Raw genomic sequence first — 27,867 nt, 5'->3', positions numbered from 1 at the left:
GGGACCATCTTGGACTAATCAGAGAGGATGACACACAAAGTGTGTTGCTTATGTTCTGTCTACTCCGGAATTTTGTTTTGGTCACTATTATTGCTGAAAGTCCTACTTCACAAAGGAAAGGATTTTGGAAAAGGAAGCGAGTTTTGAGGGCTCCATTGCCTAATTTGCAAGCACGTCGATACATATTACGCAAAGCGGGCTTTTTTGGGGGCGGTGGAGGGGGGACAGGGTTGCTGACGTTGTCTTTTCAATGCAGCTCTGTGTTTCTTGTAAGTTCTTCAGTCTCATCAATTAGCCGTCACCCTTTTTGAAGAAGCTCTCCAGACACGTTTGTCTTTTGTCTGTGTTTGCTATCTTGTGGTGCGGGCTAACGTTTTATGAGCACACCATGTGACTAAGATTAGCACTTTGACATGTGAGGAGAGTGTGGCTGCGAAATTACGGGAATTTAGAAAATGTGAGGTTGGTTTTTACTATAGTTATAGGTCAAAAAGATATTTTAGCATACTCCTGACCAAAAAAAAAATTCAGGTAAGTTATGGTGGTACCTTTACTTACAAATGCCCCAAAATACACACTTTTTGAGTTACAAGGGGTTATTTGGTTGATTTTTTTTTCCTGTATTTTGCGCAGCCAAAGTTTGAGGTACGAGCAGTCTTTGAGTATGTTGCGGATGTAGTGCAGTGAAAAAAAATGTGTCCCTTTAGCTGTACTGTAATGCCCCCCCACCACACGTGCACAAGGAGAGTTGTGTGTTTTGCACAGATGTCTGCTCACAATTTTCATTTAATTCCTATCATTTGCATGAAAGGTTTGTAAGTAAATTCATACATTCATTCATCTTCCGAGCCGCTTAATCCTCACTAGGGTCGCGGGGGGTGCTGGAGCCTATCCCAGCTGTCTTCGGGCAGTTGGCGGGGGACACCCTGAATCGGTTGCCAGCCAATCGCAGGGCACACAGAAACGAACAACCATTCGCACTCACACTCACACCTAGGGACAATTTAGAGCGTCCAATCAGCCTGCCACGCATGTTTTTGGAATGTGGGAGGAAACCGGAGTACCCGGAGAAAACCCACGCAGGCCCGGGGAGAACATGCAAACTCCACACAGGGAGGCCGGAGCTGGAATCGAACCCGGTACCTCTGCACTGTAAAGCCGACGTGCTAACCACTGGACTACCGGGCCGCCCTGCAAGTAAATTTGTAGTATTTTTCAAATTCTTCCATCATAACCTCCCATGGAAAATTACTGGAAATTTCCCACCCCCCCTGTTGCGACCCAAGTAGAACAGCAATGGCGGATGCACCTGATGTTTCAAAATAAAACTCAGACTAATGCCCAAGAAAACATTTTTAGACTCGTTTTCTCCATGTTACACCAGTCTGTTACGAAATGGCCCACGGACTGGCGCCGGTCCGGTGGTCTGGAAACGCTGATTCACAGTCCGCCTGAGCATCACGGTGATAGACACCTCCTTTTGCGCCTCTTTATTTTCACGGCCGCTTCTCCATTCAGGGAAGCGTCATTGTGGCGGCTCGACCAGGGGGGCGCTCGGCCTCCGCCAAGGGGCTCGCCGTAGACGGTACGAAAGTGTGGGAAAAGCAGCGTGCCATTCACAGCGGCGGCGGGGGTGATGGCGGGGCCTCCCGCGCCTCCACACAGGGGGGCTATCACACATTGTTTACTCGCGGAGGGGACGGCGCGATTGCGTCTGGCGTAAAGTGACACCGCGCTTTTGATTAGGATTGTTGCTTTTTTGTTCTGTGAAGTAGACGGTGGTAGCACAGTGAAACAATGATTGGCACGTCTGACTGACATTTCTTTATTGAAGGCTGAGTTCTATGTAGTTCGGAGTGTGAGCGCGGATGGTTCTTGGTCTATGTGTGCCTTGCGATTGGCTGGCAACCGGTTCAGGATGTCCCCCGCCTACTGCCCGAAGACAGCTGGGATAGGATCCAGCACCCGCCGCGACTCTTGAGAGGATAAGCGGATCTGAAAATGGATGGATGTATGGATGTTTTTAGCTAGTTTGTGTTTTAGCTAGTGTTAAATTTTGCTTTTTGTGACGTACGGCACCTTTCCTCAATTAATCTCAGACATGTTTTTAGCATTTTTTGATCCGTTTGTGTGTCCGTTTGACATCAAATGAAGACTTAGACCGCTGTTAGCTTCTCACTGTTAGCTAGCTAATCTGCTTGTCATTTGAGTTTAGTTGAGATACTTGAAAGGTACTGTTGTAAGTGGAAATATCTAAGGAGTTGAATAGTGTAGAAGTGACCGTGACTTGTTTGATTTTGTAGGTTTCTGACTTTCCATTCGCTGAAGTCTTCAATTGTTTCAACTACCAGAGACAAATTCCTTTTGTGTTTTGTCCAATAAAGACGATTGAATGGAATCTCAGCCAGTATCGCCCAAAACGTTTGTGAAGAAAATACTTGAATTTGGATCATCCGTGGTGGTTGTTGAGCCTTTTGGAGTCCCTTTTGTTTGTGTAGTTAGACAAGAGGAGCACCGGGTGCGTAGCTATGCTAGGCTGCCTTATGCTCGGCATTTGTCATCACAAGGAAGAGTGTCAATTTTTTGTGAACAAAAGAGTTTAATGGGGATCTTCTGTGGCTGTTCTTGAGTTGCTCTGTTTGTGGTGTTTGACAGGAACGAACACCGAGTCGAAGACGTCGGTTATGTTTGCTGCTAGCGTTAGCTGGCGACTGGCTTAGCATCTTTATGCTTGTTGCTCAAAAGGTAGCACGTGTTTATGTGCGTTATGTTGTGACAGCTCCTGATGCTCTCTTGTCAGTGAAGGTGCTTCATTAATGTCATCGTGTGTAGATGAGTTCTTACTTTGTATTTTTCAATCCAAGTTGTCAACAAATCTGAATCACCACTTCCACTCCCTCCCCACTACGCCAGCTAGCCAAGAGCTTCTCCGCCGGCGCCGCTTTTGGCGGCCGAGCTCGAGCGAGACGAGATCGCCCGCCAACTGAGTCACGACGACGGACAGTTGTGCCAGGTGCGACCCGCTCACAGGAGCTATTCTGGCTGGACGTCAGCCCGGGCAGGAAGTGGAATGAACGCATGTCGCCCAAAAAAAAAAAAAAAAAAAAAAAAAGGGCACAACCCTGCGCAGGCCTGTTTTCTTTCTCGTGTCACGTGTTGGTTTCCGAGGTGACAAATGTAATCACACTCTGTATTTCAGAAGAAGTTCAGATGCTTGAGTAAAAATAGAGACCTGTAAAAGGAAGATTTCAGTAAAAAATAAAAAAAAAAAATAAAAAGTGTAGACTCTGAAAGGTGCTTATGTAGAAAAGTACAAATAAATTTATATATTCAATTATATAATTGACAAAACTCATTTGGATAACTTGACACAACAAGAATACTGCGCACAAAAGTGCTCATACTGTATAGAAAGAAAACTATGTCACGCCTTATCGTTTTTTTTTTTAAACGCAGGGTTATCTCGTATTGGCTCCACTTGGGCGGCCCGGTAGTCCAGTGGTTAGCACGTCGGCTTCACAGCGCAGAGGTACCGGGTTCGATTCCAGCTTCGGCCTCCCTGTGTGGAGTTTGCATGTTCTCCCCGGGCCTGCGTGGGTTTTCTCTGGGTGCTCTGGTTTCCTCCCACGTTCCAAAAACATGCGTGGCAGGCTGATTGAACACTCTAAATTGTCCCTAGATGTCTCTGTATGCCCTGCGATTGGCTGGCAACCGATTCAGGGTGTCCCCCGCCTACTGCCCGAAGACAGCTGGGATAGGCTCCAGCACCCCCCGCCACCCTAGTGAGGATCAAGCGGGTCGGAAGATGACTGGCTCCACTTTGAGGCTATCAAAACTTGCTCCCGTCGCTTTGTCAACCCTGTCAGCTGGCAAACAAAAATACTTAATTATTCAGTGACAACTGACCCCCCACCCCCCCAAAAAAATCCCACTTTACCTGTTTGTATTTTCTCGGATTAGATGAAGAATTATTGAACCATGTTTTTTTTTTTTTTTTTTTCCAGAAAATTCAAGTCAAATAAATTCATCTGTACCTGAAAATTCAGCTTGGGTACAGAACCAAGACTTTTTGTGCTTTCCGCCAGCGGTTGTTTTTGAACAATTAGCTCGGAGGTGTTACGCATTACGCACACATGCACGCAACTTGGCTGTTCTTTCTCAGTGTTGCCGCATGGCCTGTGTCACTGCGCAAATATTTATCGCGCTTTGATGTCCGTGCGTAGATCGATACGGCCGTGGCGTTCCCTCTGTACACGACGCACTCCCGACCCGGCATTCCTCACTCCACTTGCAGTAAACACTCCCTCCCACGCCTCAAAACAAACTGGAGACAAACATGGCGGTCCGAGCTGGTTCACGGCCCGCCGGTCGTTAGCGCGCACCCACTGACTTCACTCGGTCACGCGTTGGTTCGGCGATTGTCGGAATCGCACACACACACAAAAAAAAAAAGAGGTCAAGGATGTTTGTCACAAGTGCTAAATTTGATTTAGCTTACCTTATATGAATCAAGGTTCTGTTCACATTTGGTACAGCAATGGAAAAATGCAAAAATCAAACATCGACTTAATTGTTGTGTCAATAGGATCGGATTTTAATCATCATGAAAATGAAACCGCGACGTTCTCAAGCTAGCTGCTCTGTCTTTTTAGCACGTGGCTAAAGAGGCCTGGCGCACACCGAACCCGAAGGTTCGACTCAGCCCAGTATGTGCTTGAAGTCAGGTGGGCATCGCTTTACACTTCCTTGCCACTCTTATGAGTACAAAGGAAATGTTCGGGTGCCATTTTGAGAGTCAAAAGTTTTCTAAATGTAGAAAAATAAAACAGTGACTGGACTTTCATTCATTCATTCATCTTCCGTACCGCTTGATCCTCACTAGGGTCGCGGGGGGTGCTGGAGCCCATCCCAGCCGTCTCCGGGCAGCAGGCGGGGGACACCCTGAATCGGTTGCCAGCCAATCACAGAGCACACAGAGACGAAAAACCATCCATGCTCACAACTAGGGACAATTTAGAGTGTTCAATCAGCCTGCCATGCATGTTTTGGGAATGTGGGAGGAAACCGGAGCACCCGGAGAAAACCCACGCAGGCCCGGGGAGAACATGCAAACTCCACACAGGGAGGCCGGAGCTGGAATCGAACCCGGTACCTCTGCACTGTGAAGCCCACATGCTAACCACTGGACTACCGGGCCGCCGTGACTGGACTTGTGAAAATCAATTCATTGATTGAGAAGCATTGCAAACGTTTCGAGTCTTCAATCTTGAAGCTACCGATTGCGAAGCTGGCGTTCTCATAACTACACCGCCGTCCTGCCCAACCAAGCGAAGCCAACATTTCTCTGCCTTAGCGAGTGTGTGCAATTCCCACCAACGCCAGCTTTAACCCCAAGAATGAAGGCATTCTAGTCTCCAGCGCAAAGCTGATTTGGTCATCGGCAATCCGAAACAAGCTCATAGTCTGAATGTGTATTAGTGGGACGCTGGGGCGGTGGAGGGGGAGGGGGGGGGGGGGGTAGCAGGGATTGGATGGAACAGCAGTGCTCCTGTTTCTCCCGCTTCGGCACACACACATGCACTCACACACACACTCACATCGACTCACGTCACCCCTGAAAGCGGTGGAGGAGTCCAAGCTTGGCACGGCCCCAGGACAGAAGGGGGCAGCTGTGTTTCTCAGGCGAGGAGCTGGAGGAGCACAGCCCATTTCCCGCCTCGCCCGCCTGCCTTTGCCCATGCCTTGTCCATTCCATACCAATGGCGGACGCCCCCCCCCCCCCTCTCTCCCCCAGGCCCGCCACCGCCACCTTTGTCCCACCGTGGAAGGAGAAAAATGAAGCGGCAGCAGTTGAGACTGTTTGCCACTTGTTCGGAGTTGCATAAGAAGACGTTTACTGGAATCAAGGCGCCGCAGGCCAAAGTCTGGTGCCACTGGTTAGTCAGCGGAACTATGAGGCACTGTGTGAGAGGTGGAGCGTGTGCACGAGTGTGTGCACGAGTGCGTGCGTGCGTGCGAGTGCATAACCTGGGCCTCATAATTAAAGCCCCGCTGCTGGCAGATGCACAGACACGATGGCAGACAGACACCCGGGCCGACACGGGGAACATTCCAACACATCTTTCTTTCCTCGTCCAGCCCCCCCACATCCCCCCTCCGCTTCTTTGTGCCTTCATATTCTTGCCTTTGCTTTGCTTCTGCTTCCTCACCTTTGAAATCACAAGCAGCAACTTGATTCTGGTTCTCATTTTGATGACCGTAGTCTAATTAGAGTTGTCATTTTTTTTTTTTTACTAATCTCCTTCTAAAAGCCATGAATGAAACCATTTTAATTTAACAATGTAATTGCTCATAAACAATATTTAGGATACATTTTTTTGGGGGCTGGTGGGGGGCAGCACTATGACCATTCATTCATCTTCCGAGCCGCTTGATCCTCACTAGGGTCGCGGGGGGTGCCGGAGCCTATCCCAGCTGTCTCCGGGCAGTAGGCGGGGGACACCCTGAATCGGTTGCCAGCCAATCGCAGGGCACACAGAAACGAACAACCATCCACACTCACACCTAGGGACAATTTAGAGTGTTCAATCAGCCTGCCACGCATGTTTTTGGAATGTGGGAGGAAACCGGAGCACCCGGAGAAAACCCACGCAGGGGAGAACATGCAAACTCCACACAGGGAGGCCGGAGCTGGAATCGAACCCGGTACCTCCGCACTGTGAAGCCGACGTGCTAACCACTGGACTACCGGGCCGCCCCGCACTATGACCAAATGACAGGAAAGTCTATGTCTGCCATTGCAGTATGATGATGACAGCCGAGGATTTCATTCGTTCTCGTAATGCGTATGAAATGCGACACAGCTGACTGACAAACACCAACATGGTGGTCGCCGTGATGATGTCACCACACTCGTCTTTCGGGAGCGAACAACGAGCAAAAATGAGAATGAATCCTGCTGGAGATTTCACAACCTTCCCCGCTGGACTTCCCTCTCCCAAACACTCTCACCGTCAGGAAGCAAAGTTCAGATAGAGAATGGAGGAGGCAGGAAATCAGCTCGGGGGTGGGGGGGGGGGGGGGGGGCAGGGATTTCTGAAGTGGGAGTCTTTACGTCGTTTGGCTAAAATACAAACAAACGTGAATAAATGCGTTAGCCTGAGCTTATACTTTGGCCCGAACTGGTTGTCAACCAAATGCAGGGCAGACTAAGAACATTGTGACCCAACCTTTGTTGACCAAAAACAATTCTTCCGTAGCGACGCCAAGCGCTTGCTGCGAGCTATTTGAGTTTATTGCCACTCCCAGTTGAAATTTATGCAAAACTAATCACGATACGCGTCGCGTGTTCAACCAAACGACATTGACTTTGTTTGGCGAAAGTGTGCTAGCTTAATGCTAAAACACACTGTAAAATGCCATCGACGCGTTAGCAACGACGGGCCGTTATCACCACCCATTGAACAACTTACATTTGAGTACATAGCACACGCAAACAGAGCACACACACCGATACTCGCGGGCATATATTCTTTATCATCGTAGGAAAACAACTACAGCACTAAAAGTTCCTCAATCTGAAACATGCGATGGCCACCGATGGGATTTTTGTTCCCCTTTTAAAAATGAGTTTTACGGTCCAGAGTGGAGTCCAGCGCTCGTTAAAACTGTTTACAAATGCTAGCGGCTAGCTCTGCGCGCGCGACGCTTTCATTCTCGTGGAAAGGATCCAGGAAACTTCCCTGCAATTTAAATCGGCGTTAAACCTGCGTTTTTCATTTCCATTTCCTCCGTCGCAGCATCCAGTCAGCGCTCCGTTACAAAATAGCGCCCGTACTCGGGTAAACATCCATTTGGAAATGAGTCACATTGTTTTCCCCGAGCGAAGCTTTGGTCGCGGAGCACACGAGCGACTGTTTTGTGGCCAGAGCCGTGGCGTAATACGATGTCGGAATTTTGACTCGTCATAGAGGAAGAGCCCTTGCGTGGTTTCTCAGATCACGTTTGTTCACGCATGGGAAAACACTGCCTCCCTCCCGTCAGCGCCCGCTCGTACGAGTGTGTGGCGGCAAACACACACGGAGCAGAGTTCCACTTTAACGGGACCGCCAACTGCCAAGGGCCTCAAAACCACAGGCATTAGCCAGACTCGCATTGTTGTTCCACTCCCGCCCTGAAGCGATTACACTTGGAGCCTGTCAGACTGGGCCAGCGTTTAGCGCACACGCAATCCTTCGTGCTTACCGGCGATTGATTGGAGGCGTGCGTTGCGTCGTCACGAGCGCCAAACAGTGGAGCCCTCTGCCAAGGAACAATTCAGCTCTCAACAACCCAGTTTGTAGCGGTAAATCATGATCTGGCTTGTGTCGGGATGCCGCTTTGTAAATAGCTTGACGTGCTAGCGGCGTGACACAGTAACCTGCTGGGGGAATTTAATCAAGATGGGGGGGGGGGGGGGGAGAAAGCCCACATTGTAAACAAATCTCGTAGTTGATGTCCTTCCTTGACACGTGACTCTTCTTTGTCCCAAATTCCATTCTTGTTGGTTTAATTAAATGTTAGAAAATGGCGGATCTTCAACCTAGCCTAGCTTGCGCGGCGTCATAATCACAGAAGTTCAGTGGATGCCGGGCACATATTCAAGAAATAGGCTTTGTGATGTCATTTCCATGTCAACCTTTCGACCGAGTCACTCTCACAGTGTCTGAGGAATTCGCGTCCCAATTTTTTTTCCTCCCTGCGACATTGCAGCTCGCATGCCGTAGCTGACAGGAAATGCGCGCGCGTGGTGTTGCCTCTTCACGAGCCGTGATGTCACCACAACTCCGGAAGCAACATGTGACAACAGATTCTTCTTCCTCTTCGTTTAATTTTTTTTTTTTAATTGCGTTCTTCCTCTTTGCTATTATTGTCCCATGAAGTCATTCGGACCCAAAGTGTTGCGTTTCTTTTGACTGAGGGTGTATTTGTGTTTCACTCGTTATGTGGACCCGTCACCGCCATTGACAGCTACTGCAGCACAAAACAGATGCACTTTCATCATATTTTTTTAAAATGGAGGTGTATACATTTTCGTAAAGGGCAAACGAAAATGTACAGTTTAGATGTCATCAATGTTTGGCGAAGGGATATCACTTTAAAAATCAGGAGGTAATAGCTAATTTTTTTGCTAGCCTGTCAACGGAAACTCCCCGTTGACTGCTAGCAATTAGCTAGCGATGTTTCTAAAACAAAGTCGATGTGGTATTGGAATATTCAGTGCGTATAGTGATTTTTGTTGTCTTTATAGTTTGGCAGTACTGTCAGTCTTGGTGATTAGATGCGTAATTTGAAAGCTTCCCTGTCGTTCTTTTTATATTCGATTGAATGAAGTCCTCCCACGTCGGCTCTGTTTGTTTTCTGATGTGTCACCATCATTTCCATCTCATAATGAGTCTTTGAGAGGAAAATCTGGGCTGCTGTTAAAAAAAAAAAAAAAAAAAGTGGGGGCTGGGGGTGGGGGAGTGAGTAATGGCTTCACTCCATCTTGTTCACGCTCGCTAATTTTAGAGGCGGCAAACGGCTAAGTGCTTTACATTGAAAAGCGCACGTGTTGCACTTTCCCCTGAAGCTTTCATTGAATATCTGCTGTGAAATCGGCGTATATTTCCGAGCTGCAAGACACTTTTTAAATGGCTGCAGTCTTTTCGGAGCCGCATTTAATAGAAAACAGCTCAGGCGACGTGGGCGGCCATTTTAGCGTTTGATTTTCTGTCTTTCTCATCATTCACTCAACCCCGCCCCCACCCCGAGCACCAAGTTTTTTGGTGGCCTTGCTGGCTGTCACCGAGACAAACCGCACTGCTGTAGCTCATTAAAGGGGCGATTGGTCTGAATTCTGGAGAGGCTGGCACAGAAAACCAAAAAATGTTTTATTTGTTGTTTTGTTGTTGTTAGCATTGCCTACATAAACAACAGTGAAGCGATTCTTATTCACATCCGACTTGAGGGAGCCAAAGCACCACCTGCATAAAATCGTTGACCGGGGATGTCGAACTGTGCAAAATTTTACAGTGGCTCAGTAGGTTTGTTTGAGGTTTGTAGGATTAACGTTAATAATCCATTTCCCGTTTGTTTTTCACAATTTATTCTGATACCGTTTATCTTTCATGTATAATCCGCAGCTTTGGCTCCATCTTGTGGCATCTTAGGGTGTTGCAAAACAACAACAAATACAGCAAATAGATGAGGAGCTTTGACCGTATTTGAACTGAGAACCCCCCCCCCCCTCGGCAGTCCCCTTTTCTCTTTTGATTTATTGATGGAGGAATCGTGCGATTGAACCAGTTGGGGGATGCCGCCCCCCCCCCCCCCACAACCCCGCCCCATCTCTCCACAGTGTGGGTCTGGCCGATGGACACGGGCATCCCTCAGTGGCCCGCACACTGCATCTTTATCTGGGGCCAGGCGAGAGCAACGGCCCGGCCCAGTCGGGCGAGCCGTCGGAGGCGAAAAATAACCTCCCGCTCCACAGATGCCGCTCTGTGCATTGACAGACTCGCAATTGTGTCGCATATAGCGGCACATGCACATATTTTAGCTAGCACAACACGCTCCCTGTCTGTGCGCACATGAGCCGCACGCCGTGTGCGACTGAGTCAGGGAAGCGCTTAAGGCGCTGCCGCCAAGGGCGAAAAACATGAAAACGGCAATTCGGGAATGGCGCCATATTTTGGCCGGGAAAGAATGGAGTCGAGAAGACGTCGTGTTTCTTAGTTCGCAATTGTCTTTTGGTCAATTAGCCTGTCCTCCACAGTTAACGGCTCAATGCAATTTGTCTTCCTTAAATGTGAAACGTCACGCAAGTTTGGCGGCGGTCCCGCCGAACGCCTCGCGCAATGAATTAAGCGGCTGAGCAAAAAGCTCTTTGGGGGCCCTCGGACGGACAGAATGCTCGCTCAAATTGCACAGCTGCGCTCTCCATTTGGCCGCGTGTCCGAGACGGACAAATGGGAGGAAATGGCGGGAGATGAGTCATTCTCGCGCTTCATTTGTGGGAAACTCTTGACAAAAAGTTTGGCCTATTCTGGCTCGGAATATGACATTTTAGGATGAACTTCAAACGCATCACAGGTCAACTGAGGTTGACCTTTGATGCAAAGGTCAACTGAGGTTGACCTTTGCTCAACTTTTCGGCGTTTCGGCATAACTCCATTTTTTCTAAAGGCAAGACAGGTATTCGAGCCGTGAACGTGATCTGATTTGGTGAGAACTGTCTATTGGCCGGCCGTCTTCACCTTGCTGTTCACTTTGTGACATCACAGCGAGACAAAGTCCACACAGAGCGATTGATCGGCAGAACAGAATTTTCCGATTCAACTCCATTTTCGCGACAGCGCTTGCATTTCGGATGCATCTCCACATTTTACCCGAAAGACGATTATTGTTCCCCCCCCCCACCCCCCAACTCGTCGTGAGTAATCTCGACGTACCGCGCTGCGTCCGCCGCACGCCGCGAACCCGCCAGCCGGGCCGAGACGAACCCCGTAGCCTCGCTTTCCTCTTTCAACGCTTTCCTATTTCCTCTTGTTTGTGCCCGTCAACCGCAAAGTTTGACTTGGGAAGTGGCTGCCCGACCCCTGTTTTCATTCTGCCGCTACACTCGGACCCGCTACGCGTACTAGCTCGCTCTTCAGTGGGATCGGTATCAGGAGCGGCCAGCTCTTCCTGTGCGGATGCCGTGCGGCAGGAAGCTGGCTAATAGCCTTTTTGCGCTGCGGGCCGTCGCTCGTCTTGCAACGTCGTCGGGGCCATGAAAGATGTCGAGAGGTGTCTGTGTCCCCCCCCCTCCCCCCCCGGCCTCTTGTCTACCACCTAACGACTCCGGTTCCTCGCGGAGGATCGAGGAAACGGAGATCCGGGTCAAGAGGTCCTCGGTAAATACGTTTGCAGACACTTTTGCTGCTCCTGCAGCAATATAATTTTTTTTTATTATATTTTTTTTAATGAAAGTTTCCAAGAGGTTCCACCCCAAACGTCACAGTCAGCCACTTGGTCTAAAGTGGATTTAAGGATCTCCAGACTGAGCGCTCAGTGTCCAGACCTCCAAATTGCATTATGGCACGAAAAAGAGAGCCCTTTTTTTTTTTTTTTTTTTTAAATCCACGGGAGTGCATGATCAGCTCTGTGTGTGTGTGTGTGTGAGACCGTCCCTGTGGTGCGGCGAGATGGCGGAACGAGGGTGGGGTGTGCGGCGTGGGCGGAGTGGTGGGACGGTGGCGCACAGACAACCCGGTTCCGGATTGTCACTTTATCCTCGGGTGTTTCTTTTTTTTTCTTTTTTGTCTAGCCGATCCTATTTTTAAAAAGTCAGACTTCTGCGAGGTCTTTTTATAACGCGCTTAACAGTGACACGCTTGTGCGCAGCCGAACCTGAGGCTATTTGTTGTGCTACATTCATGGCAGCGGGTTTTTTATTTTATTTTTATCCTTCCACCACCCCCCCTGCGCGAAGCGAATTAGGTTGACCAAAGGACCTTGTTATTTCCTTCATGCTCCCCTTTTCAAATTTCCACCGCCTTTTATGGCCTATTGACTTTAGTTAATAGGCCAGTGATTGCGGCCGTGCAGTCGCTTCTTATTGGCGCTGATAACGTATCAAAGTGCAAACACACGGCGTCGCTGCGCTCCGTCTGCATTGAATGCGCTCGTGTGAAAATGTGCTGCTTTGTTTATTTGGGATTTCTTTTTTTTTAAATTATTATTATTATTATGCGGGCGGCCCGGTAGTCCAGTGGTTAGCACGTCGGCTTCACAGTGCAGAGGTACCAGGTTCGATTCCAGCTCCGACTTCCCTGTGTGGAGTTTGCATGTTCTTCCCGGGCCTGCGTGGGTTTTCTCCGGGTGCTCCGGTTTCCTCCCACATTCCAAAAAATATGCATGGCAGGCTGATTGAACACTCCAAAGCAGCCAATTCTGGACCAAGTCTGAAAAGACGTTTATAAACGTCTTTGGGAGTGAATGAGTTCATGAAATGTTTTCAAATTAGGAGTTGGGGCACATAAACACGTCAATATAATTGAAAATCAAGGCTAAAAAAAAAAAACACTTTTCTTTCCACTTTCTCAGTCTGCCGCGCAGTCGGCAGCATGTTGGCACCTGTCGCACACTTTAAGCGCGTCGCTGCGAAGCGCCCGCCGCATGTCCGCCCGAGCCCTCGCTTGTGGCTTTCTTCTGATTCAGTCCTGCGTGTTAGAGGAGGCGTCACGCCCCGGCGGGGATTTCCTTTCGCCGAGCGAGCTGACATTTGAGGTGCTGTCGAAAGTGCAAGCGATTCAGTCGCTGTGCCGCCCCCATTTCCAACGGGCCCTGAACTGCACATTTCACCCTTTTGGAATAAATCATGTTTGGTCATTTTGAGAAAGTCGCGTATCAGATTGTCACTCGAAGGTTCGACTCTCCTTCTTTTTGTTATTACGACGGGGGAACGACCAGAAAATGTTACTCGGCGGTCTTGTCGGCGCGTAGTCGCTGGGACAGGAAGTGAAGCCGCTTTAGATCGCACGCGCTTGCAAAAAGTGCCTTGTTGTAACCTTGAGGCCAGGTACGCACAAAGACAGGCGGGTTTTGGATTTGGACCCTTGCCCGCCAAGGACGTCAAACGGCGACTTTCTTACATCTTATTAGATTGTCCTACAAGACCGCGGGTGTCAAATGTAAGGCCCGGGGGCCAGATCTGGCCCACTGCACCATTTTATCCGGCCCGCGAAAGCAAATCAAACATGACAACTTCCATGAAACTTGGGAAAATACGTACCAAAATGTTCAATTCTTTTATGTCATTAATAAAGATTTTTCTTTCAAGAATTATCAATTTCAAGAAAATGTTTCAAAATTTTTCAAAATTTTTTCAAATTTTTCAAACGCCTCATGATAGTAATTTCAACAAACCGTTGTTCTTGACCTCTTTATATGATTCCAGTTATAATGGCCCTGCAACTGAAATGGGTTTGCCCCCCCCCCGGCCCCCCGCCCCCCTGTACAAGACGATGAAGAGGCCATTTGCAAATGGCCAAACCGCGATTACAAACCGAGACAAGGCAACGCCGATTGGCGAGGGAAATGGGCGAACACTGCGGCCTTTCAGCGCAACTGGCACCGCGCTCACTTGAGTGATTCCTGCCCCCCCCCCCACATTGCCGCACACTGCCCCTCTTTCTCCCGCCTCCCCCCAAAAAAATGGTGCGCACCATCACGCCTCTTGCTCGAGTTGCGTCCGTCCAGTCCCATGACAAAGTCGAGGGCCGTCGTGGGGGTGGCCAGGGGGGAAGGGCCCGCGGCGCTGGGTGAAGTGGGGGGGATGATGGATGAGGGCAAAAGCTAAATCGGCGGCGGTGGCGCGACTCAGGCAGCCTCGCATTCCTTTGCCCCCCCCCCCCCCCCCCCCCGCCTGCTTCACGACCACGGCGCTTCCTGTGAGGCAGGAAGTTGACCCCGCTTCCTGTCCCGCTGCTCTTTCATGTGGTCACTTCCTGGTGTTTTGCCAGCTCTGTCGCTCCGCCGTGTTTATTCAGAGCGCGGCGGCGCTCCTGGTGGCCAACTCGCACAAGTCCCGCCGCGCATTATTTTTTTTTTTTGCTATCTCAAAGTACAAAGAATGTTTTTTTTTTGTTTGTTTGTTTGTTAATATCAGCCGGTCAGTCCCGAGTGACTGTCAGATGACAGCGTCGCTGAAATGTTCTTTTTTTTTTTTTTTTGCCGCCGCTCTTTGCACAATCGGCGCTGCGGAAACCTTTTGGCTTTTTGTAACCGCGCTGAGGAATGTTGATTGTGATGACTGGCTGGCTGGGAATCCTGTCTCCAAGCGTTTCCTAAGAGATAGTAACACGTCGGCTGTGATTACGATTGAACTTTGCACACGCTGATTAGCTGGAATGTTGAGATTCCTCGTGCGCTGCAAGGTGAGCCGGAAACAGGTGGGGGGGGGGGTCACAAGACCCTCGCCCGTGTCACACTTGTTGTCGCCAAAACTAAAACATACACACATGACTTGAAATCCCCAAACGGTAAATCAAGCCCGATTTGGGACTTTTGTTGTGAAAATACCCCCCCCCCCCTCTACAACCCCCCCCCCGGCCCCACCCTTACTTTGACAACAAGTGAGCTGTGATTAAATTTGTGACGGACGATGGATGTGGACGCTGAGATGAAGCAAACGAGAAGGCAGAGTAGAAGGCACACTGGGAACCAGATGTGACGCGCAGGAACAGGAACACATTGGAGGATGTGTGTGAGCGCGTGCGCGAGTTTGGCCCAGGCTCATGAAACGCAACTGTTTGCTTCCTTGCCTCGTTGGGTCCTTAAACAACCGTTTTGGCTCATCTGAATCCACCAAATCCCCGGCAGGCTCGCTCGCTGCTTCTCTCTCTCTCTCTCTCTCGCTTTGTGGTTTTCTCAGCAGACCTTTGGCCAATATTCCCGTTCATTTGTTTGCGGTGCTTTAGTGACGCCCCACTTATTCCTGCCACCAAAATACTTGTCACCCGGCAACGACAGTGCGGACAAATTATAGGAACAGAAGAAGAAGAAGAAAAAAAAAAACAGGATTGCGTTTCCTCCGGTGTAGAAGAGACATAAGTGGAATGTGTGTTATCGGTGTTTGGTGCATGTTAAGAGATAAGATGGTCAACGTATCGACCTGGTGGGCAAAGTATGGCCCGCGGGGCCACATTCGGCCCACTCCGCTCTTCCGTCCGGCCCAACGGGCGTTTACATTCTGGTTAGGAAGTAAGCAGCAGCATTCTGGCCCAACTGGAGACACTTAATGGAGGATTGGCTGACTCCAAAGTCACATGATTTGCAGTCATCCTGCCGGGATGACCAATTTGCCGGTTCAATTTCAAATCGCTGTCCAGTTTAAGGCCCAAGTTGGAGACTGTTGGCTTAAGATAAGGCGCCCCCCCCCCCCCCCCAGTCCTCAGGATGGCCCTTGTACATGGCCACTGGGACCAAACACCATCATTTCAGTTATTTGCACGCCAAATGACATTTAAATGGCACTTTATTCTCCCCCCCCCTACCCCCCCCCCCGCCTGAGTCATCTGTCCATCGGTCACGTTCGTTTTGAAAGAAGCAGCTCCTCTACGATGGATTTGCGCTCCAACGCCAAGCCAAATGTGTTGCGCGTTTTTTTTGAAAGGGCAAAACGCTCACTCTGATGTGTCCCCCCCCCCCCCCCCCCACCCTCATCCTCCCTCTCTCCAGAACTCCATCAGGCACAACCTGTCGCTGCACAGCCGCTTCATCCGCGTCCAGAACGAGGGCACGGGCAAAAGCTCGTGGTGGATGCTGAACCCCGAAGGCGGCAAGAGCGGCAAGTCGCCACGGCGACGGGCCGCCTCCATGGACAACAACAGCAAATTCACCAAGAGCCGAGGACGGGCCGCCAAGAAGAAGGTAAATGGTGGGCGGGGGCGGGGGGGGGGGGGGCGACACACACGCACAGGAGGTTGGCGGTAACCACATTGCTGGTTTCCAGAGACGTTTGCGCGTCGGCGTCACGTGTCAAAAGCGCTTGCTCATTTCCAGCACGCCGTTATTGGAGTGACAAAAAATGTTTTCTCACCGAGCTTAACGCAAATAGACACCATATATATATATTTATTTTTATTATATCATTTATTTAAATTATATAATAGAATTTATTTATAAATATATATAAATATATATTTATTTTAATTTTTATTTTATATTTATATGAGATGTTTTTTGTTTTTTATGGTACACTTGTTGTACTGTTTTTATCTTTTTTTTTTTTCTTTTGGGGGAAAAATAAAAATCCTCCGGCAGAAATAATAATATGATAATGTTTAGAACACCAGCTTTCAATTGCGAATTCAGTCATGGAAAAAAAAATAATAAAAAGACAATAGACAGCAAAGGAAACGTGATGGCCGCGACAATGGCTACCAAAAAAAAAAAAAAAGTGACTTTGGTTACGATCAGGAAAACCCTGAAAATCATTTTTGAGCCATCTTTTGTTGTCGTCATGATATTTATCGGGGGGGGGGGGGATGAAGGTTTAACTGCACCGAGGATTTAAAGTGAACAGGAAGTGAAAAACAAAAAAATGGTCTTGCAATTTTTTTCTCCATGCGCCCCGATTGGTCTGCAATCCACTTTCATGAAGCCAAAGCACAAAAAACGTAGATCGAACGGTTCATGATGTATCTTCTGCCACCTAGTGGAGTAGTATTGCATTTTTTTTTGCCTTTCACTGTACAACGCTGGCAAAAAAAAAATCATACTTTTGAAAAAAATCGATTCATTGCAAATTTATTTTCCACAAGATCGCGATTTAATATGCGATGATTTTATTAAAAGCAATCAATTCAGATGTATTTTAAAATTAATTAAATTAAATTAAATTAAAAATTACAAAATTAAATTCAATTAAAAATTAAAAAATTAAATTAAAATTTTTTTGCTGCCTCTGCGATTTGAAACTTGCAATCGTAACGCGCCGTGAAGACTAAGAGTTGTCGTCCCCCCCGCCTGCCCGCAGCTGTCCCTTCAGAGCGGGCCGGACGGCGGCGCCGACAGCCCGGGCTCGTACAACAAGTGGCCCGGCAGCCCCAACTCGCACAGCAACGACGACTTTGACGCCTGGAGCAGCTTCAGGCCTCGCACCAGCTCCAACGCCAGCACGGTCAGCGGCCGCCTGTCGCCCTTCGTGCCCGAGGACGAGCTGGGCGAGGCGGAGGCGCACCTGGGCTACCCCGGCGCGCCGGGGACCAAGATGAGCGCCACGTTGCCCAGCCTCAGCGAAATGACGAGCTCTTTGGGACACGCTTCGGAGAACGTCATGGAGAACCTCCTGGACAATCTCAACTTGCTGTCGCCCAACAACTCTCAGGTCGGCGGTGGGGCGGCCACCCCCGGGTCCTCCCAGTCCTCCCCGTCCCCGATGATGCAATCCGGCCCCGGGTACCCTCCTTACAGCTCCCCCAGCATGGCGTCGCAGCCTCAGCAGGAGTACCGCAAGTGCGCGTACGGCCAGGCGGCGATGAGCGCCTTGTCGCCCATGCCCATGCAAACCCTGCCGGAGAGCAAGTCCGCCTTCGGGCCCGGCGTGGGTCCGTACGGCCACGGCTCGGTGCAACTGCCGGGGCTCCTCAAGGAGCTGCTGACGTCGGACGGCGACCAGCGCGGAGACCTCTTGCCCTCGGTGGACTCGGTGGTCTCGCAGCAGGGCGGGGTTCGCATGCCGCCGCCGTACGCCGGCGGCCGGCACGTGGCCAAACTCATGGCGGCGGGGAACGCTCACCCTCACGGCCTGCCCCACGCTCACCCGCACGCCTCGCCGGCCGCCAACGGCCGTCTGCTCATGTCCCTCAACCACGGCGGGAGCTCGGCCAAGAACCAGATGCAGATGGCGTACGGGATTTCGGGCCACCTGGGAGCCGGCGGAGGCGTGCCGGGCGGATTCTGCCCGCTCAACGGATACGGACGCTTGGGCCTGGCGCCGCCCCCCCACCTGGAGAAGCTGCCGAGCGACCTGGACGACATGTCCATCGAGAAGTTTGAGATCGACATGGAGAGCGTCCTCCACGAGACCCTGATGGACGGCGACTCACTGGACTTCAACTTTGAGCCCATGGCGACCCAGCAAGGCTTCCCCCATGGGGTGAAGACCACCACGCACAGCTGGGTGTCTGGCTAGCCGCTGGGCCTAAACTACAACAGTACAATCAACCTGAATGTTTTTGTTTTTGCTGTTTGGTCAAAAGTTTCTTCTTCAACATTCCTGTTTGGAAAAATACTCGATCACTCAAAAGATAAAAGTGCCAGCCAGGTTCTGATGGACTGGAATTGTTCATCTTTTCTAAACCAAGTGCCAAATTTGCCTTAACGAAGGAGCGTTGACGCCACACCCTCAGTTGGGGTGTTTTGAATTTTCCGGGAAGGTTGAATCAAAGGCAACTGGATCGGATGGCTTTCAAAAAGGCTTCTTCAGTTCTACGTGTCCGCTAGACGCCTCCGACCTCCCCGTAGTGAACCAGAGCCGTCCTACCTTCCGGGAACTGGTCTGACCGCCAACCAGATTCGTTTCCAAGGTGGTACCGACTAATTTGCTCCGCCTAAGACTTCGGTTCTACGCGTCTGCTCGACAGATTCGGTTTTCTCTAGCGGTGTCCGCACGTTATAGGTCCTCGGTTCCAAAAGTTGCCTCGCGGCGTTCCACCTGGCTGCGAACCGACCCCACTTGCCTTCCATCCCACCTTCCTCGGACCGACGAATTAATATATATATTTTTTTTAACCGTGAATGCCTGACAGCCAACACACCCAACCATCATCAGCATAAAGAAGCTGCCTTTCCGCAATTTTGCGGTCAACCGGCAAAAGTTGCTGGAAATGCCTCTCTTTGCGTCTCCAGAAGACGCATTGTACAATCAGGTCTTACGTGTGTGTGTGTGTGTGTGTGTGTGTGTACTGTCTAAAGAGACTATGTCGTGTTTACACAACAGAAGCAAAAATTCCAATTTGGTTCCAAAAGAAAACTGGATGCTTTTTTAAAAAAAAAAAACAAAACAAAAATGTTTGTACGTACTTGTTGAGCCGCCGCGTGCCCTTTTGAGCATCTCTCGATCAGACCTTCGGCCTGTAAATAGCTTAAGATTGTATCGACATGACATATGACATGACATGTTTTACTAGATTGTCGTATATATATCCATATATATATATCTCAGACATAAATTATTGTGTTTAATATAAGATTTATTCGCGTGCAAGACCTGCACTGGCAACCTTCATACTGCAGGGGGGGCTATTGGAGCCGTTCTGTCCTGCGGGCTGGAAGGTTTTTTTTGTTCAGATATATGAAAATATCGATAAATGGATATCGCACAAGTCAGTCAGATCTTCTCTTCAAGGAAACGCGCCGCCGTGAACTTTTACGGAGGCTCGCCTTATTCGCTCCTTCAAGAAAATCCGAGCGAGCGTCAATTGCGAGCGCTTCTCGGAGGGCTTTTGCCCAGAGGTCAAGGCGCTCTTTTCAGATTCCGCAACCCCCCCCCCCCGCGCCCGCGATCATTTGAAATCGGTTTTCGACGTGCGGCGTAACACCGTAGTCGGAGACGGACGGACGGACGGACGGTCGTCCGCCCCGGGAGAACGTCGTTTGCCGAGAATCCCGTTAGCGGCAGCGGTTCGGTGCGGTTCAATTCATCAACATTTCAAGGTCATCTGCATTGTACCGGAAAATCTTTTTTTTGGTAACACGCCTTATTATATTGTTATAACATACTTCCTTGATACCAATTCCTCTTTGGACAGAGTCATGTGGGACACAGAAAAAAACAAAAGTGAATACGTGGACCGGCCACGCCATTTTGTTTGCTTCCCAACTCGACTGGACACGTTTTGCGCGAGACTGAACCGAAACCAAACCGTTTGGTGGGGAAAAACTGGCTTGATTTTGCTGCATATAAATACTGCACATGGAGGGGGGGGGGGTGTTTGCACCACTACGTGTTGAGTACATCCAAGTTTATCTTACAAACGCGTGTCCATTTTTTTTTGCCTCGTCGTTAGAGGTTTTTTTCTGCCCAGTCTCAAAATGGAGACGACCTTGAGGCGAGCTTGTGGCGCCTTGGTTTTGGCTGTTTTGGTTTTGTGGCAGATGAAAATACGAACATTTCAAAATGTGTTTTGTTTTTGGGTGTTTATTTTGTTGTTGTTGTTGTTTTTTTGTTTTTTTTTTCATTATCTTGTGTTTTTGATATCACAAGACGACAAAGCTGCTCTTTGGCTTTGGTGCCACATTTGTCGCCTTTCAAACATGGCCAAACTTGCCTTTAATTGACATATTCACGTTAAAATAAAAAGATGATTTAAAAAAAAAATTATATATAAATATATTCTGTATATATTTGTGCCGGTCACTCAAATGAATTGCTAATGAATCAACAGGGTTCAGATGAAAAGTTTAAAAGTAAAAAAAAACAACAATGTAAATGATATTTTGACATTGATGATGATTCAATCTATGCATTGTATTCTTTAATTTTATGTCGCTATGGTTATATTTCTTTCTCTCTTTTTTTTGGGGGGGGGACTTACTTCTTATGACAGAGACATTTTATTGTAATATACATAGAGCGCTGTGTTGTTGTTTGTGTTGTTCCTGTTGACATAGTTCTATGGGGGGCGGGGGGGGGGGGGCGGGTGAAGTTTATTTAGAGAGTAGATGATGCAGTGATTTCTATGCTAAGCTTTTGTAAACTGACAATGTCGTTCTTTCCTTGTATTTAGCTGGCGTTTTCCCAAACCACAAAGCGAATGACGATAGCGCATTTACGTTTCTATATTCGGACTTCACAATGCAGATGAACGGATGAGTCGGGATCTTTTTTTTTTGTTGTTGTTGTTCTTGTTGTTGTTATTTTATGCATTGCAAAAGAAACAGCTGCACTTTGAAATCTTTTTATTTTTTTTATTTTTTTTTTTGGTTTCGTATAAAGTGCAAAACGGCAAGAAAAGAGTCCCCCCCCCCCGGATATTTTCCAAGACAAACATCTGTTACATTTAACTTATATAGCGCAGACGTACACGGGCTGTGTCCTTTGCAATCAATACGACTACAGTATGTTACTTTGTTCAATATAAATGTATTCAATCCTGAATAAATGTACTTATGTGTTAAGATAAGATAAGAAAATCTTTTATTAGTCTCGTTGAAGCGCTGCTTTTGGTTTGCGTCCTTTCAAAATACACGATGAATGAATGAATGAAGGCAGCCCGGTAGTCCAGTGGTTAGCATGTCGGCTTCACAGTGCAGAGGTACCGGGTTCGATTCCAGCTCCGGCCTCCCTGTGTGGAGTTTGCATGTTCTCCCCGGGCCTGCGTGGGTTTTCTCCGGGTGCTCCGGTTTCCTCCCACATTCCAAAAACATGCGTGGCAGGCTGATTGGACGCTCTAAATTGTCCCTAGGTGTGAGTGTGAGTGCGAATGGTTGTTCGTTTCTGTTTGCCCTGCGATTGGCTGGCAACCGATTCAGGGTGTCCCCCGCCTACTGCCCGGAGACGGCTGGGATAGGCTACAGCACCCCCCGCGACCCTGGTGAGGATCAAGCGGCTTGGAAGATGAATGAATGAATTCATGAATGAATGAATGACTAAGTTTTGAAATGATGATGGAAGCAAGACTCACATGAAAAAAAAAAAGATAAATAAAAGGACTTACAAAGTATGTTAAAAAGACCAACTGACCCCCCCCCCCCCCACAAAAACACAATTATTGAATATTTGGAATGGATTTTTTGTTCCCATGACAATTGCCGCATTTCAAAAGTTCCTCATTTTTCAAAAGGGAGAAAGCTGTACACCCCCGCCCCCCCCATCCCCCTTGGTTCAAGTAATAATACACGCATTCGCTTTAGTGCAACCGAGGTTAAACTTTGATGGCCAGCTCATTAACGAGTCTGCTGACATTTCCAGGTCAAAAAGGGCCCGGCTTCGAGTGATGGCGTCACGGGACCCGCGTGAAACTTTTCTGACGAAATAAAAGTTAGAATTCCCACTCGCGGCGTCTCGTTTCTCCCTGCTGGCTCTTCCCAACAGCCACATTCCGCAGCATGCACCCCCTCCCCGCCTTCCGCCCCCAAACCATGAACCCGCTCACCCCGAATCGCAAACTGTAAAGCTCGCCTGGCCCCCGCTGGCTTTGACTTTGACTCCTGAGTAAAAGCACAACCTTTCAGGCGGTGAGGACAGGAGGTACTCAAGAGATTCAAGGGCCCAGTGTTGTCGAAAGCGCCGCAAACGCCTCCACTTACTCGCAATCATCCCGCAGCTCAATTCGATAATCATGACGGGTGCTTGAAGGTGTTCCCTTGACTGAACTGTGATGCGAAGGGTGCGCGAGAATCACTACTTCAAGCATTTTAATGTTTTGGGGGGTTTTACGAGGATTTCAAGGCAAGACTTAAAAGCGCACAATTGAATGACTCTTGAAACTGGGGTTGTGTAACATTGAAGTTTGGGTATTTTGATCCTGAATTGCTTTTTCAGTTTTACAATGGTACACAGGACTAAAATTATCTAGTCATTGTGCAGAGAAATGAAATTGTATGAACCCTATTTGTCAAAGTTAAATATAAAAATACCAAAAAACGACCATGTATAGTAAGGTGTTTTTAGCCGAAAAAAACGACCATGTATAGTAAGGCGTTTTTAGCCGGGAAAAAAACGACCATGTATAGTAAGGCTTTTTGTGCCGAAAAAAAAACGACCATGTATAGTAAGGCGTTTTTAGCCGAAAAAAACCCACCATGTATAGTAAGTCGTTTTTAGCCGAAAAAACGACCATGTATAGTAAGGCGTTTTTAGCCGAAAAAAACGACCATGTATAGTAAGGCGTTTTTAGCCGGGAAAAAAACGACCATGTATAGTAAGGCGTTTTTAGCCGAAAAAAACGACCATGTATAGTAAGGCGTTTTTTAGCCGAAAAAAAACGACCATGTATAGTAAGGCGTTTTTAGCCGAAAATAACGACCATGTATAGTAAGGCGTTTTTAGCCGAAAAAAACGACCATGTATAGTAAGGCGTTTTTAGCCCCAAAAAACGACCATGTATAGTAAGGTGTTTTTAGCCGAAAAAAACTACCATGTATAGTAAGGCGTTTTTAGCCGAAAAAACGACCATGTATAGTAAGTCGTTTTTAGCCGAAAAAACGACCATGTATAGTAAGGCGTTTTTAGCCCCAAAAAACGACCATGTATATGACCTTACTATACATGGTCGTTTTTTTTTGGGCCAAAAACGTCTTGCTATACATGGTCGTATTTTTCGGCCAAAAACGCCTTACGATTCATGGTCTTTTTTTTTCGGCTAAAAATGCCTTACACATGGTCATTTTTTTCGGCTAAAAAGGCTTTACTATACATGGTCGTTTTTTCCCGCTAATAAATTTTGGGGGGGGGGGGGGGGGGGGACTTAAAAAGACTTTTCTACTTGGACAACAGTCACTGGGAACTTGAGAAGCCTATCCCAGCTTTAGGCCATTGGAATCGACATAATCGCTGCCACTGGACGGGGTTTGAACCCGCGCTGCCTGGACTGAAAGCCAGCGTGGATACCTCTACACCAGCACTGACAGTGAGTTGCTTTGCACGCTAGGCATATTTGACATGCACTCTGGAGGGTTTGCAGGAAAAAGTAACTGTTTGGTGTTGTTTTTCTCACGTCACTGAGCTGGGTTTGAACCGGAGTTGCCTGGAGGGAACGTCGGCGTGTATTCCACTACACCATCAGTGACTGTGATTTGCTGTGCACGATAGGCATATTTGACATGCACTTTGGAGGGTTTGCAGGAAAAAAGACTTAGTATACATGGTCGTTTTTTTTGGCTAAAAACGCCTTACTATACATGGTTGTTTTTTTGGGGGGGCTGAAAACGCCTTAGTATACATGGTCGTTTTTTTCGGCTAAAAACGCCTTACTATACATGGTTGTTTTTTGGGGGGGGGGGGTGAAAACTCCTTACTATACATGGTCGGTTTTTTTCGGCTAAAAACGCATTACTATACATGGTCGTTTTTTCCGGCAAAAAACGCCTTACTATACATGGTCGTGTTTTGGGGCTAAAAACGCCTTACTATACATGGTCGTTTTTTGTCGGCTAAAAACCCCTTACTATACATGGTCATTTTTTTCGGCTAAAAACGGCTTACTATACATGGTCGTTTTTTTTCGGCTAAAAACGCTGTAGTCAACATGGTCGTTTTTTCGGCTAAAAACGCTTTGCTATAAACGCCTTACTATATTTGGTCGTTTTTATGCGCTAAAAACACCTGACTATACATGGTCGTTTTTTTTTCCGGCTAAAAACGGCTTACTATACATGGTCCTTTTTTTACGGCTAAAAACGCTTTGCTATAAATGCCTTACTATATTTGGTCGTTTTTTTGCGCTAAAAACGGCTTACTATACATGGTCCTTTTTTTACGGCTAAAAACGCTTTGCTATAAATGCCTTACTATATTTGGTCGTTTTTTTGCGCTAAAAATGCCTTACTATACATGGTCGTCTTTTTCGGCACAAATCGCCTTACTATACATGGTCGTTTTTTTCGGCTAAAAACGCCTTACTATATAGATGGTCGCGGGGTTTTTTCGGCTAAAACACCTTTCTGTACATGGTTGTTTTTTTCCGGCTATAAACACCTGACTATACATCACTGGTGTCAAACTCACTTCACATGGTGGGCCATATACGGCCTCGGTAGATGTCAAGTGCGCCGGACCATTAAAATGATACCATACTTTGCTATAAACAACCAAAACAATACGTCTTTCCTTTGTTTTGGTATAAAGAAGCACAAGAACATTTGGCAAATGTTGAAATTTAATGAACATATCTTTTACAAAACATTTCATGAAGCACCTTACATTTCTTTCAACAAATGTGCAATTTACTTTCAATCCCCTTGATTGTACAAACTTTAACAAGTAATTGGTATTGAAACATTGCCAAGGACCGGCTCGAGGAACACATCACTGGTGTGGAAGCATGCCAGAGCCATATGCGATCCTTATGTTCCCTCCCCGCCCCGACTGCGAGCGAGGCCAAGTCAGGACGCAGCGTGAGAACGTGCCGTGTCATTGAGTTTGTGTGCGTGCGTGTGAGTTTGGACGTTCGCGTGCCTCGTTGGACAACATAAAAGCTGTTTGCCTTTTTAATTCCCTTGAGTCAATATTTGTAACGCAAGGTTTTATTCACAAGAGCCAAACATCTTGCAATGTGCATGCCAGGCCAGTAGTTGGCGACGAAAGACATGCTTGGAGAGCAGCGCAATAACAACAAGAGTGAATGGAGGCGTGCAGCGAAAGTTGAGGTATTCACAGTATCTCCACTCAACACTGCCTTAACTGTAGACTTCAATTTGATGCGTGACCATGCTTGTAACCCAAAAGAATCATATCTCAATTCATCTTTCCCCCTTACATTGAAATGAATGGACATGACCGAGTCGAATTAAAAAATACTGGGGGAAAAACAAACTAAAAAAAAAACAGCAAATTGGCGAACAAATTTGCGGGTGCCAAAGCAAGTCCAATGTATGTATGTTCTAACAACAGGGAGCACGTCCGTTTGATATTTGTACGAAAATATTTCTAGCATCCTTATTGTTTTATATTAATTCTATACATTTGGAGTTACTAGTGCACTTGTCGGTTCAAAATGCTGAGACAATAACTGGTAACAATGTCATCAACAACAGACTGATATGACGCTGAGCAGCATGAACGCTAACATGGAACAAGCGCGCGTGCCGTGCAAGCGTGCATGTGTGTGTGTGTGTGTGTGTGTGTGTGTGTGTGTGTGTGTGTGTGTGTGCTGTGTCTCCAGGGTGGTGCAACTCTGACACAAATAAGTCTCAGAGAGACTTGGCACCCCAAAGACATGGTTCATGTCAGCACTGTTTACCAGCCTCACTTGTAATGTTGATATTGTTAATTCCTATTGGTTTAGATACTGGTCTGGTTTGCCATGAAAATGACCTTATTATTATGACTGATATGTATTAGTAACTACCGACAATGTTTGCGCAGCCACACACCACACACACAGACAAACAAACAAAAAAAAAATTTTAGTTCACTGTGGAAACGATGGGACAAAAGGTAGTGGGACGATGGTGGAACCCTGAGGCATACCAAGAGGCAGTATATTTCCTTACCTTCACATTTATTATGTCCTATGTTTTTTTTCCTCCTACTGTAGCTACAACAATACTACGTTTCCCAGACTCTCTCTTCTTTTTGTTGTTGTTGTAAACACAAGTTTCTGTACTTCTCCTCAAGCACGGAACGGGACTACTTTTGCCATCTCTACTCCAAGAGCGACGTGCCGTACCGAGGAGGGAGCGAGCGAGCGAGCTAAAGAGAAACAGATGGGACTTCCACCACTGTTGTGTAAGTTGGGAGGAGACGGACGGGCCAGCCGGGCAGGCGTTTGATTTGTGTCCTGACATGACCTCCAATAAAGGCACATTAACGTCACAATCTGGCTGTTATTTAGCCAGACAGAACGTAGATGGTGTGAATGAGGCGGGCTGTGGTTAAATCTTCAAGTGGGGGTCAGTGTTCTGTGTGAGTGTGGCCCCCACAGAGGCCAAGGAGACGTTACAGGGGCACTCCAAATGCATGAAGGCCAGAACTCAAGATAAGGAAGGAGAAACCCGGGATAGCGCTGAGCCTATCGACAAAGAATGCTCAGGATCGTGTTGAAAAGGCAGTATTGTTGGTGTTCATACCAACGATTTTTTAAAAATGGTGGAAAGGTTAAAAAAAAAAAATAACGTCACCATGTACTGCAATAAATATATGACTGTCTGAATTATTTATTCCATATAAACAGTAAAAAAAGAGGGCGAAAAGTCAAATAATGCTAATTTAGAAAAAAATTAAAATATTTCAATAAGTGTTCCAATAAATGATGAATCAAGAAAATGGTGAGCCAAAAACATTTTCAGATTTAAATTCAATTAAAACAAGCGAATAATAAACTAAATAAATACAACTTCAAGTGAAAATTCAAATATAAGAAAAAAAAGAAATCAGATGACTCACAAAATAAATAAATGCAAGTAAAAAGTATTTCTCATCTAAAAAAAAAAAACAACAAAATTTCCATCAAACCAATCGAAATAAAAAGCAACCGTACGATTCACCCGACAAACTTAAAATCCAAGCCCAAACATCCGAGCGCGTACCTCATCATCCCAATTCAAAGTGGACCCGAAATCGTCTCCGAAACACCGTCGACGCCTGCCCCCGTCTGCAGTTAAGTACAACAAACGGCCCCTTTGCCACAATTGGCA

The 27,867-nt window shown here is 47.5% G+C and overlaps 2 protein-coding genes across 2 annotated transcripts in view; one reads left to right on the top strand and one right to left on the bottom strand.

Moving 5' to 3' along the window:
- Nucleotides 1-21,059, top strand: part of foxo1a (forkhead box O1 a) — a 28,372-nt gene extending 7,313 nt beyond the window's left edge. Inside the window, exons 3-4 of the mRNA XM_052078465.1 lie at nucleotides 16,243-16,434; nucleotides 17,543-21,059. Of these exons, the coding sequence (XP_051934425.1) occupies nucleotides 16,243-16,434; nucleotides 17,543-18,700 (1,350 nt within the window). The 3' untranslated portion in view covers nucleotides 18,701-21,059. The remainder of the gene's footprint in view (nucleotides 1-16,242; nucleotides 16,435-17,542) is intronic.
- Nucleotides 1-27,867, bottom strand: part of usp16 (ubiquitin specific peptidase 16) — a 274,331-nt gene that overhangs the window by 219,920 nt on the left and 26,544 nt on the right. The gene's annotated exons all lie outside the window — the stretch shown is intronic.

Source organism: Hippocampus zosterae, chromosome 10, assembly GCF_025434085.1.
Source record: "Hippocampus zosterae strain Florida chromosome 10, ASM2543408v3, whole genome shotgun sequence".
NCBI classification, from domain to species: Eukaryota; Metazoa; Chordata; class Actinopteri; order Syngnathiformes; family Syngnathidae; genus Hippocampus; species Hippocampus zosterae.
This window is presented reverse-complemented; position numbering and strand designations above follow the sequence as displayed.